This window comes from Letharia lupina (assembly GCF_014066315.1).
Source record: "Letharia lupina isolate WasteWater1 chromosome Unknown contig_8, whole genome shotgun sequence".
Classification (NCBI taxonomy): Eukaryota; Fungi; Ascomycota; class Lecanoromycetes; order Lecanorales; family Parmeliaceae; genus Letharia; species Letharia lupina.
The window spans coordinates 604,970-617,790 of NW_023502977.1; the positions used below are offsets into that span (position 1 = coordinate 604,970).

Below are 12,821 nucleotides of genomic sequence, written 5' to 3' on the forward strand. Positions count from 1 at the left end.
GGTTTCGAGGCTCAGAATCGGCTGAATTTTCTTTTCGGCATATGTGCAATATGCCCCAATACGCTTTTCGTTGCTCTGATAGCCTTAGCAATGAGAGGAATCTCTGATCGCCTATTGCTCTGGCGGTGTTCACCAAAGCACAAAGTCATACACATAGTATCTTTCTGTCCCAAGTGATATCGTTTCGACCAGATCCCCTTGCACCTGCAAAGGATGGGTCGCCGGCCGTCCGACTCATCATGGACCTCTACTGCATCCCTCAGCAGTCAATCACCTTTTTGACCCACCAGTCTATGAGCTTTTGCATTGTCCAATCTGTGTCTAGCCATATCGCTCTCCGTGCATCCTCCTGACCACCTCCGATACCTACGACTCCCGTCATGCCCTCCTTTTCCCTCCACTCTTTCTCGGCAAACGCACCTGCCCTTTTTACCAATTTGTCGTCGTCCTCGTTTATGTAGAGATCGCACTTATCACATTCTCTGCAAACACCTCCTGCGGGTCTGAAATGCTGGCAGAAATGTCTGTACCCCTCATCGCGGTGCCCATGTCCCAATCCTTGGCGGCATATGTAGCACATTGCATAGCCACAAACGCACGTCAACTTATTGCAGCCGCTGTCTTTAATGAAGCCAAGCCCGCAGTGTGGGCATGTCCTTTTCAGAGCCGCAGTACGAGCCGCCTCGATCGTTGTGCGGAGCGAGAGCGCCGCCGACTCGTGACAGACATGCGGATCGTGCCATGTCTTGAAGCAGGTCAGACAGGAGGGAAGCGCGCAGAGAGGAGATCGACATTGAAAGCGCGCAGAGAGGTGACGAGACCGAGAAAGGCGACCCAGCGATGTTGAGAACATGCTTGTGATAGTCGGCAGCTCCCGAAACAGCAAAAGACGAGATACAAGTGTGTAAAGGGGTAGTAAAGGAAGGAAGACGAGCATCAGAAGAATGAGGAATACAGTTGCTTCGAGATGGACGGTGTTGAGCCTGTATCGAACAGTGGATGGAGGGAAATAGAGTTCATCGACCTCCGCGTAAGCGCAGAAAGGACAGTGGACAAGAGCGAGACGAGCTTTCGAGAGGCTTTCTTTAGCCAGGCGTGTTTCGAGCATACTCAAAGCCTCCTTACCACCTTTTGACTGTAGGATTGCTCGACGAGTAGCGCTGTGCGAGATGCAACCATCGCAGCTCTCGTCTGACATTAGGGCTAGACAGTTAAGCTGACCACGCGTATTATCAATGTTGCGTCCCCAGCTTTGGCCAAAGAGCGCTTCACTGATAGCGTTCTTGATGCACCGGAAACAGATGACATGCGCACCCGTAGTACAAGTCGCCAATTGCTCAAAAGTTGTGTCCGAGAAGCAACATTGACACTCATACATAGCGTCGGCATCCATGGCCTCTGCCTCATTCAGAGTCATTGCAATCTCCCAGTCTTTGTCTTCCCGCTCCCTCTTTGCCTTTTGCAAGAATGGGAGTAGAACGCTTTGATTAAGCTCCGCGTCTAGCTCCGCGTCTCCTGTCTCTTTCAGGACCGGTACGGACCTCGATCCACCACCCTCTTGGTCCTTTAGCCAAATCATCATGTGGTGACCTTCGTTTGTAGACTTGGATGACTTCAGCCACTTAGACAAAAATACGTTGAAGCTGTTTCGCCAGCTTTTGGATGCGACATCTTGAAGGGTAAGTCTGGCACGAGTGTAGCAGAAGTTCTCTTCCGCCAACACTCCTTCGATTTTACACCTACTAAGAGCCTTGAACTCTTCATATAATGTAGTCCGTACGGCCCACTTGTAGCTCGCTCGTCTGAAACGTTCCTCGGCGGTCACTGGCAGCTGATCGCCCTTTGATTTTGCCGTTTCCTTAACAGCTTTCCGCCATCGACCTTTCACCCATTCATCTTGATGCTTCAGGAGCTGTTCAGCTACAACATGCAAACCGCTCTCTCCATCGAAAGTCTGTAGCATCTCGCGGAAAACCTCGGGGTGGATTCGTGGAAAGATGGTTGCAAGAACGGTCAATGAACCGTTCAACCCTACAAGGCGCTGCTCGTCGTCATCCTCTGTTGCCTTCTTCTGACCATTCTCGCGCGCCGGTAGAGCGACGCGACTGGTCATGTGCTCTTTGAATGAAGTCGGAGAAGCAATGATCGCGAGGGGGTTCGTCAATCTGAATGCGGGGCAGTTAGCTATCCATGTATGGTTTGCAGGCGATTCCCTGAATGATGTTTCTGCAAAGTCAGATACTGGCTGGCGGTAACAGCCCGCTCGTCTTACTTCAAGTAGCCTGGTCAGAGTGCCAAGACTGCTCCAATCGAAATTAGGTAGCATGTTGCAGCCCCGACTTATCAGCAATGGTGAGCTTGACAAGATAATCCTTGGTACAAGATTGTTAAAAAAAAAGTGTTCCATCTTCGGTACCAAGATCTCGATCAAAAAGTCTGGAGCTGTAAAATTATAAGCCGTAGAACGAGATATGTGTGGGGAGGGTATACCCATCAAGCATTCGAAAGCAACACAGACTGATATCTTGCCAGGGGTGAGAGTTGAGAGAAGATTTTCTACGACAAAGTTGGAGAGATAAATGTAACCTACAACTTCGCTACCAGGTTCCCCTGCTGAATGCGCTCCTTCGAATAATTATTGTGTGTTGTAGCAGCCAGCGGTAGCTCAATCTTCAACCTGGGGAAGACAACCAATAATTGTGCTTTCATATCTGACAATAGGATAAATTTTTTTCACGGCTCAGTGGTCTAGTGAGTAACCCACCCCTTCATTTAGTCCGTTGGTTCCCCGCAGCTTTGCGACAGAATCTCTCCTAGAAACCTTTTCGATTGACATGAAATCGGATTCCAGGTCGTATGATTGCCGCTTCGGGATGTATCCAAAATGTCATAGATGTTTGATATGTGGCAGGTCCCGGGGTAATTATTTAACATTCGATCTGTACTCATTGACATTGTTTCTAATTTAACATAGTTCAAATCCCGGCTGAGCCCGCGTTTTTGTTCCCCTCCCCTTTTCCTTTTCCTTTTTTTTTCCTTGACTCACTTTCTCCCCTCTTCCAATGCAGGTTCATGCTTTCTTCCCTTGATTTTAATGAAGAACTCATAGATTCGGTTTGAATCATCCATTGGCGCTTTGTTTGCTTTGTTACGAGCGTACCCTTGACACACCACTCGGCCCTATGGCCTAGTGCCTTGGCGGAGGCATCCTCTACTATATTATGCCTCCTTTCCACCTATATAGTTCGATAGCCTTATTATCCTATCTATCTTACTTATATAATATATCTCTATACTAATTCTAATATTATAATAAAGCTCCTTCATACACCCCTCCGACGAAGAGAATTAATGAGTTTTTTACTTTCTACTTAAAGTAAGCGATCGAGTTTAATAAAGAAAACGCTAGATATTATTACGAGCGTATTCTATATCTTTCTTAATATATCATTTAGTTCTATAGCCTATTAGGGCCTAGCGTATCTTAGTAGAGATATTTACTACTATTTAATATCTTCTATCTATATAGTTATTCGATATCTAGTTATCTTATTTAATATATCTATATTAATACTATATCTATATCGATTCTAATAAATATTTCTATTATATAAAAGTCTTATCATATATTTAAATTATTAGATATCTATATTATTCGAAAGAATTTATATTAAATAATTTATATTATTAACGATAGCTTAATCTATTAAAAAACGAGTCCTCTATATCGAATATAAGAAATTCTTCTCCGCTTTATTTCTCGTAAAAAGTCTATCGTCGGCTAATATACTCTCGACGAACTTTCTATTATTTGAAAGAATATTATTTAGAGTACTTATAGTCTTTACGACGACTTAATTAATTAAGAAATAAAAGAAATAATACTATTTTATTATAATTACGAATATGAGAAGTAAGTATATTCTTTAAAAAAGTAGTTTTACGTATTAATAAAAGATATTTCTTAATATAATAATAGTTAATTAATTCTCGAAAGCTATAAAAAAACGAAATTAAAGTAATTAGCGATACGCTAAGTTACGCTAGATTAGAAACTATTAGAAATATAATAACTTACCCTCTCTTATAAAACGCTATAGCGTTCTCGAGTTTTTTCTTAAGATATCTTAGAAAGAAAGGTATAAAGAAAGATATCTCTTTTCGAACGAATTTAAAGTAGTAAGTATCGAATAGAAGAGAAAAGAAAGTATCTTTATAAAGGTCGAAGTAAGAGAAAAGAAACGTCGTTATAAAAGTATATTAGTATATATAAAAGAATAAGATAGAGCTAAGCTAAAAAATCTTAAATTTATATATATAGTCAATTATAAATTCGAAGTTATTACGCCTTTTAACTAGACTATCTAAGTTAGCCCGCTAGCCCTTTCGAGCTCCCTTATTAAAAAAATAGATATACGTTATTTACAAACTAAATAACTTCTTTATTCTCTATTAAAATCTTTTTTTTTTTTTAAATTATAGAGCGGAGATTGCGCTTTTCGATACTGAAAAAATTATAGAATTTGGTCTTATAATAATTTGAAGGCAAGGAATTCAATTATCGCTCACCAAAGTTCGCTTACTAAAGATCGCTTATCAAAGATCGCTTACCAAATTTACTCGACAGCCCTGATTAAAAAATAATGTTATGAATTTAATTTATAGGTCTAAACTCGTAAGATATAAAAGGTTAAACTTGACGATAGTAATATAGATTAAGCGCTTTTTTTAAATTCTTAATCTTATATTTAAATAGAATCTAAAGTAACTCGCATCTAATTAGAGTTTAAAATAATATTAGAAATAAAAGAAATAGTAACTTTTAAAGAATAAATAGAATCTAAAATAGTATTAGAAATAAAAATTATAAAGATATTTATTAAAGTAAAGATAATAATAGAGAAGTAAGAAGTTAACGATTAAAAAGTATCGATTAATAATTAATAATTTTCTTTCTTTTATTTTTCGAATTTCTTATTAGACTTTTTATTCTAAATATAAATAAATAATAAAGCTATTAAATCTAAATATTTCTTAATATAGATTTCTTATATATTATTTAAAGTTTAAGAATTTTATCTATTAATAGTTTATTAATATTTTAATAATCTTTAATACTCTTAATATCGCTTTATTTATCTTTAATTTATTTATTATTTTAATTTGAAAAAGGCGTAAATTTCGTAGCTTTTCTTATAAGTTTTATTACGCTTTTATATTAAATTAAGAGTAAAGTAATTATTTTATAAATTCTTTTCGTTATCGTTAATAGTATTATTAGCTTTTCTTATATTTCTATAAAAGTATCTTTTAGTAAGTTAATTTTCTTTTTTATATATATATAATTATTATAAATATCTTTATTATTAACTTTTAAATTTAAATTTTAAATTTTAAATACGAAAGACTTTAAAGTTACTTTTTTTTTATTATTATCTTATTACTTATATTCTTAACCTTCGATTTCTTAATCTTTCTTTTCTTCGAGTTTTTAAAAACTTTATTTAATAATTTAGTTTCGTTTAAAGTATTCTCTATTCTAGATTTTATCTTATATATTAAGACTTTATTACTCTTAAGTTCTTTTATATTAGTATTTAATAATATAAATATTTATTTCTTAGTCTCTAATAAAGTTTTTTTAATTTTTTTTAAAGAATTTAACTTTTTTATAGCGTGTTATTTAGCTTTATTAAAATTATAGTTAAAATTCTAAATATAATAAAGATATTCTTAATAAAGATTATAAAGATTATACTTCGCGACTTCAATATATTTATTAATATCTTAAGAATATTCGTATTCTTCTTCTTTATCTTTATATAACTATTAAATTTTAAACTTAATCTTATAATATTACTTAGTTCTTCTACTATTCTTTATATTTATTTTTATTATTTAATCTTTTATAATATAGTTTTAATATAGATTCTTACTTTCGAAGATTTAAGACTAGTATTTATATCGATAATTTCTAATAATATATCGCGTATTTACTATTTTAGCGATTTAAATATTTAAAAGATTTATATAATAGAAAGAAGTATTAATATCTTTATATACTTTTTTAATAAAAATAGTCTTATTCTAATAATAGTCTTTATTCTTAAATAGATTTTTTATCTAATATAAGATTAATTTAAATCTTATAATAAAAGATATTCTTAAGTAACGAGCTATAAAATTAAGAAAGTTATTTAAATCTTAATAATAAAGACTTAATAGAAATATTAATAGTCTTTATAATACGAAGTAAAAATAATAAGAATTTTAATTAAATTTATTTATTTAAGAGTTTCTAAGTTTATAAAACTAATATAGATAAAATTAAGAAGAATAGTTAATTTGAAAGTTATTTATTTTATTCGACTATTTAGCTAAGAAAGCCGTCTTAACGAAAATACTCTATTTAAAAATCTATAGAAACTCGAATCTATAGATTACTCTCGCTTAAGTATATATAAAATACGAGTAAAGGCCTATAAATTAAATTCATAATTTTTTTTTAATTAGAACTATCGAGTAAGTAGATAAGCGATCTTTAATAAGCGAACTTTGATAAGCGATATTTAAATTTCTTGCACTTTAATAATTATAGAACTAAATCTAATAATTCTTTTTTTATCTAAAAGCTTATATTTCGTTCTATAATTTAAAAAAATAAATCTTAAAATTTTAATAGAAAATAAAAAAGTTATTTTAAAATTAAATAATATATATCTAATTAGGGCTATTCGATTATCGAGCGAACTTTGATAAATAATATTTGAATTCCTTACGCTTTAGTAATTATAAGATTAAATTTTAAAGTTCTTAAAAATTCGAAAAGTATAAATAGCGCTTTAAAATTTAAAAAAAAAATCTTAAAATTTTAATAGAAAATAAAAAAGTAATTCTATATATTAATTCTATATATCTATTTTTTTAATAAGAGAGATATAAGAGGGCGAGATTTTAATAATTACGAATACTAATTTATTTACTCGCGATAAGTTAGTTAATCTAATTAAAGAGCGTAGCGAACTTAAATTAATAATTAGCTATATATATAAATTTAAGATTTTTAAGCTTAGCTCTATTGTTACGGTACGCCAAGGCCTCCTTCAGAGTTACTATCCATTTGATATTGCTATCAATTATCAAGGAAATGGATGACTGAGTTATAAATGTATGGTGTGGTGTAAAAGATGTTGATTATTCTATGTGCCTGCAGGGCAGATATGTGCGGTGCCAAACCACGCTAGGCCCAAATGAGTGGTGGCTCTGGAGGAGGCCTTGGCGTACCGTAACATCTATCTTATTCTTTTATATATATTAATTATATAAAGATCTTTATAAAGAGAGACTATATTAAGTAACTTTATTAAATTAGTATTAAATTAGATAAATCGAAAATAAAAGAATAAATAAAGAATTTATCTAAATAATAGATTTAGATTTATTAATTTATTTTAATTACTAATATCGCTAATATCTATATTTCTAATTTTCTATAATTAGTATATATAAAAGAATAAGATAGAGCTAAACTAGAAAATCTTGAATTTGTATATATAGTTAATTATTAATTCGAGTTCGCTACGCTCTTTAATTAGATCGACTAAGTTAGTCTAATAGCTCTCCCGCGTCTCTCTTATTAAAAATTTATATATAGAAGTTTTATACTTTAAAGTACTCAGCTTGCGATATATATAGTTACTTTATAATTCTTTAAATTATAGAGCTCGCTTTGCGCTTTCTAACGCTATAAAAATTATAAAGTTTAATCTACTATTAGTAGATTAAATGAATATTTAAATATAATAATTATAGTAGTTATATTAGACGCGTTTGAGATCGAATAATAATCCTTTTATCTATTTATATAACTATTCTTCTTTTACTATTCTATTAATTCTATTAATTTTATTAATATAAATATAATCGTCTTCGATATCCCTCGTTTAAAGATTACTTAATATCTAAGATATATATACCCCTTTATTCGCCTCTTAAAGTCTTTATTAATATTCTTAGACGATACTATCTCTTAAGACGCGTTTTTCTTCTTAATTCGTTTTTTATCACTCTATTTTAAAGTCTCTTAACGTGTATTAGATTTTAAATATCTTTAAGAAGAAGCTTTTAAACGAGAGGAAGATGATATAAAAGACTTTCTATTGTGAGACTTATTACTAGACTTCTTTAATAATAACTTTTTCGATAACTTACGTTTTTTTAGCTTATCTTTTAGTTCTTATTTAGATTCTATTTAGTCTTTAATAAGGCTCGCCAGCTATATCGCGCGTTATTTATATATTATCTACTTATAAACGCGTTAAAAGACTCTTAAAAAGAGCTCGAACGAATTTATAGTTATTATTTTCTTTTATATATTTCTCTTAAGTTAGCGATACTTAACTAGTTATTTAATTAATATTATCTACTTTATTAGCTTAGTAATTTACTTAATTAGATCGTTAATTAGTTATTTAGTTATTTATTTAATTAGCTATTTAGCTAGTTATTTAATCTAATACTCTATAAGAGAAGAAGTAAGAGAAGAAATTATAATAGATAAATGTGGAGAATACTATAAAGAAATTAAGCGATAATAAGGCTATTATTATTAAGAATACGGCTTAGCTCTTTAAGATCTTACGTTATATTAGTTATTTACTTAGTTAGCTACTTAACTAGTTACTTAATCTAATACTCTATAAGAGAAGAAGTAAGAGAAGAAATTATAATAGGTAAATGCGGAGAATACTACGGAGAAATTAAGCGATAATAAGGCTCTTAATATTAAGAACACGGCTTAGCTCTCTAAGATCTTACATTATATACTTTTTATAATTCTATATTAAATTATTACTTAATAAGCGAAGAATATTATTATAACTTAGTCTATTATTCTTACTATATTAAGAAGTAAGAGAAAAAACTATAATAAATAAATACGGAGAATACTACGGAGAATACTATAGAGAATATTACGGAGAAACTAAGCGGTAATAAGACTATCATCGTTAAGAATACGGCTCAGCTCTTCAAGATCCTACGTTATATACTCTCTACGATTTTATATTAAATTATTACTTAGTAAGCGAAGAATATTACTATAACTTAATCTATTATTTTTACTATATTAATATAGTATATTACTATAATAATATTATAAGAGAAGAATCTATTATTATAATTAATTAGGTCTCTATAGAAGAAATATCGAATAATATATATTTGAATAAATTAAAATCATTCGATATCTATAACTATTTTATTATTTAAAAGATTTCACTGCGGTAGAAGATATTATGAAATTCACACTACTAATTAACACGTTATTTTCATTTCTTTTCGATATTTCGATACTTCTTATTATAAGAATATAACCTTTCTCTATTTTTTATAGATAATTATTACGAATTAATTCTTTATACTTAATATACCTTTCTAATTAAGCTTTAACGCGCCTCTCTTCGCATATATATATCTATATATTATATAGATTAAATTAATTTTATAGTAATGAAAGTAGATTAAAAACGTATAGTAAGCGATTAGAGTTCGATTTAACTTAGGGCTAGAGCTAAAATTCGATTTAACTTAGAAAAATCCAACTCTATAAATTTAATTCATGGGCCTTTACTTGTATTATTTAATTTCTTAATTATCTCTATTACTTTATATTTAATTTAATTTATTATTATAGAGAAGTTAAATATTAAGTAAATAGAGTTTTTATAAATCTTTATTTAGCTAAGAAACTCGTTTTAAAGATTCTTAAATATTTATATATTACGAGTAAAGGCCTATAAATTAAATTCATAATCATTTTTTTAATTAGAGCTATCGAGTAAGTAGATAAGCAATCTGTTAGAATATCAGATATGTGATGTGTAGAACAGACGGATTGATTCTCCAAAACCTCTCCGGGGCCAGGTCCTAAATACCATACAAAATCAGGTGGCTGGAAAACATGGTGGCTGGGATGCGCGGAGGCCAAAAACATGGTAGCTGGGATGCGCGGGGGCCACATTTCAACACTCCCCTGCAGCCACGCTCTCAGTCCACCCAACAAGAAATAAAGCTATACACAACTCCCAACAATAGACTATTCCAGCCTCAATAATAGGTAATTCCAGCCTTCGACAATAACAACAGGCCATTTCAGCCTAAACAACAATAGATCATTCCAGCCTTTCAATAATAGGCCATTTTAGCCTTCGACAACAATAGGCCATTCCAGCCTTAACAAATAGGCTATTCCAGCCTTAACAACAGGCTATTTCAGCCTCAACAAACAGGCTATTCTAGCCTTAACAAACAGGCCATTCCAGCCTTAACAAACAGGCTATTCCAGCCGTAATAACAATAGACTATTCCAGCCGTAATAATAGGCTATTTCAGCCGTAATAATAGACTATTCCAGTTATAACAATAGGCCATTTCAGCCTTAACACACATTATCCTAGTGTAACACGTCTTTCTAATATAACATTTAATACTTATTCTAAATAACACGTCTTCTTAATATAACACCTCTTTCTAAGATAATATAATATACCTCTAGAGCATAACACCCTTTCTAGATAATAAGATAGAACTTATATATCACATTAGCACGTGCCTTTATTATCTATAGTCCTTCGCGACGTTTCTCTTTACCACTATCCTATTCTTTTTATTCCACAGCTCGCCCGTCAGTATAACTAAGTTCTTATTTCGATGAGGGTTCTTTACGACGACGAGGGTTCTTTACGACGACGAAGGTTCTTTACGATAATAAGGGTTCTTTATAACTCTATTATCTAAATTAGTCTTATAGAAAGCTAGCATTATAGCGACTTAGCCTATATATTCTATAAATCGAGCTTATAGTAATAGCGAGATATAATAGTAGAATAAGATATAGTAGTAGAATAAGATATAGTAGTTAGATAAGATACGATAGTAGAATAAGATATAATAGTAGAATAATATAATAGCAGCGAGATATAGTAGAAGCGTTAGAATCGGGCTTATAATCTATTAGAATATTAGGTATATAATATATAGAACAGACGAATTAATTCTTCAAAACCTCTCCGAGGCCAGATTCTAAATACTGTATAAAATCAGGTGGCTGGAAAACATAGTGGCTGGGATGCGCGGAGGTTAAAAACATGGTGGCTGGGATGCGCGGGGGCTACATTTCAACACAATCTTTAATAAGCGAACTTTGATAAGCGATATTTGAATTTCTTATACTTTAATAATTATAGAACTAAATCTAATAATTCTTTTTTTATCTAGAAGCTCATATTTCGTTCTATAATTTAAAAAAATAAATCTTAAAATTTTAATAGAAAATAAAAAAGTTATTTTAAAATTAAATAATGTATATCTAATTAAGACTATTCGACTATCGAGCGAACTTTAATAAGTAATATTTAAATTCCTTACGCTTTAGTAATTATAAGATTAAATTTTAAAGTTCTTAAAAATTCGAAAAGTACAAATAGCGCTTTAAAATTTAAAAAAAAAATCTTAAAATTTTAATAGAAAATAAAAAAGTTATTCTATATATTAATAATATATATCTATTTTTTAATAAGAGAGATATAGAAGAGCGAGATTTTAATAATTACGAACGCTAATTTATTTATCTATAATAACTTAGTTAATCTAATTAAAAAGCGTAGTAATTCTAAATTTATAATTAGCTATATATATAAATTTAAGATTTTTAAGCTTAGTTCTATCTTATTCTTTTATATATACTAATACTTTATAATTTAATATCTCTTATAAAAATATAAAATTCGATCTATAAAAATTTACCTTTAAATTAAAGTTTAATAATAATTTTAAATAATATCTAAAGATTAGTATATAACTAAATCGCTATAATTATATAAGAGATAATATTTTTATAGAGTTTAAATAATAGTCTAATAGAGGATATTCTAACGTCTTTTATTAATATCTTTTAAATTAAAATTAAATATTATAAAAGCGATTATATTATTAATAATTTTTATTTTAGATATTAAATTAAAAGTTAATTAATCTAAAATAATAGAGAATTCTTCTTATATCGCTTTTAATATTATATATTTAATTTATATATAAAATAAAAATTAATTAATATTATAAATAGAGTATAGTTATTATTATATTAATATTTAAATAAAATTAATCTTTAGTTAAATCTTCTTATAGAATAATTATTAAAGAAGATTTTTTATATATAATATTTTAAACTTATTATAGATTATAGCTTATATTTTATTTATTAAAACTCTTAATTAATAATAATATTAATAAATTAAAATAGAGTTTTTAATTCTATCGCTAAAATTAATAATTTTTTTTTTTTTATAATTAAAGAATAGATTTATTAAAAACTAATTTTTAATAAAGAAATAAGATAATTATTAATCTTTATAAAGTATTTTTATTAATATATATCTAATTTTTATATATATAAAATTTAGAGTAATAAGCGTTAGTTTAATAGAATAGTATTAAGAATTAATTTATAAATAATATAGTTAATTTAAAAAAAAGATTATATACTATTTTAATCGAGACTATAAAGATTATATATATCGAGTTTTATATATCTTTTAAAATTTTAATATTCTTATTTTATAAAGCTTATTAAATCTTAAAGTTAAACTTTTTTATATATTTTTAATTAATTTTTTTTAATAATAAATAATAGAGTATTAGCGTTATTAATAGTTTTATAATAATTTAAAAAAGCTTAATTTAAAGAACTTATATAAATATCTTTTTTTATCGCTATTAGATAACTCGTATTAACTTTAAAATATAATTAAATTAATTAAAAT

At 29.2% G+C, this 12,821-nt stretch overlaps 1 protein-coding gene across 1 annotated transcript; it reads right to left on the reverse strand.

The window, feature by feature from the left end:
- Window positions 1–259: 259 nt before the first annotated feature.
- HO133_010063 (uncharacterized protein) lies at window positions 260–2,709 on the reverse strand (the record flags this gene model as incomplete). Its single annotated transcript, XM_037300919.1, has 2 exons — window positions 260–2,165; window positions 2,591–2,709. 2 exons carry the CDS (start codon window positions 2,707–2,709, stop codon window positions 260–262), a joined length of 2,025 nt encoding a protein of 674 aa, XP_037153736.1.
- Between the last annotated feature and the right edge of the window lie 10,112 nt (window positions 2,710–12,821).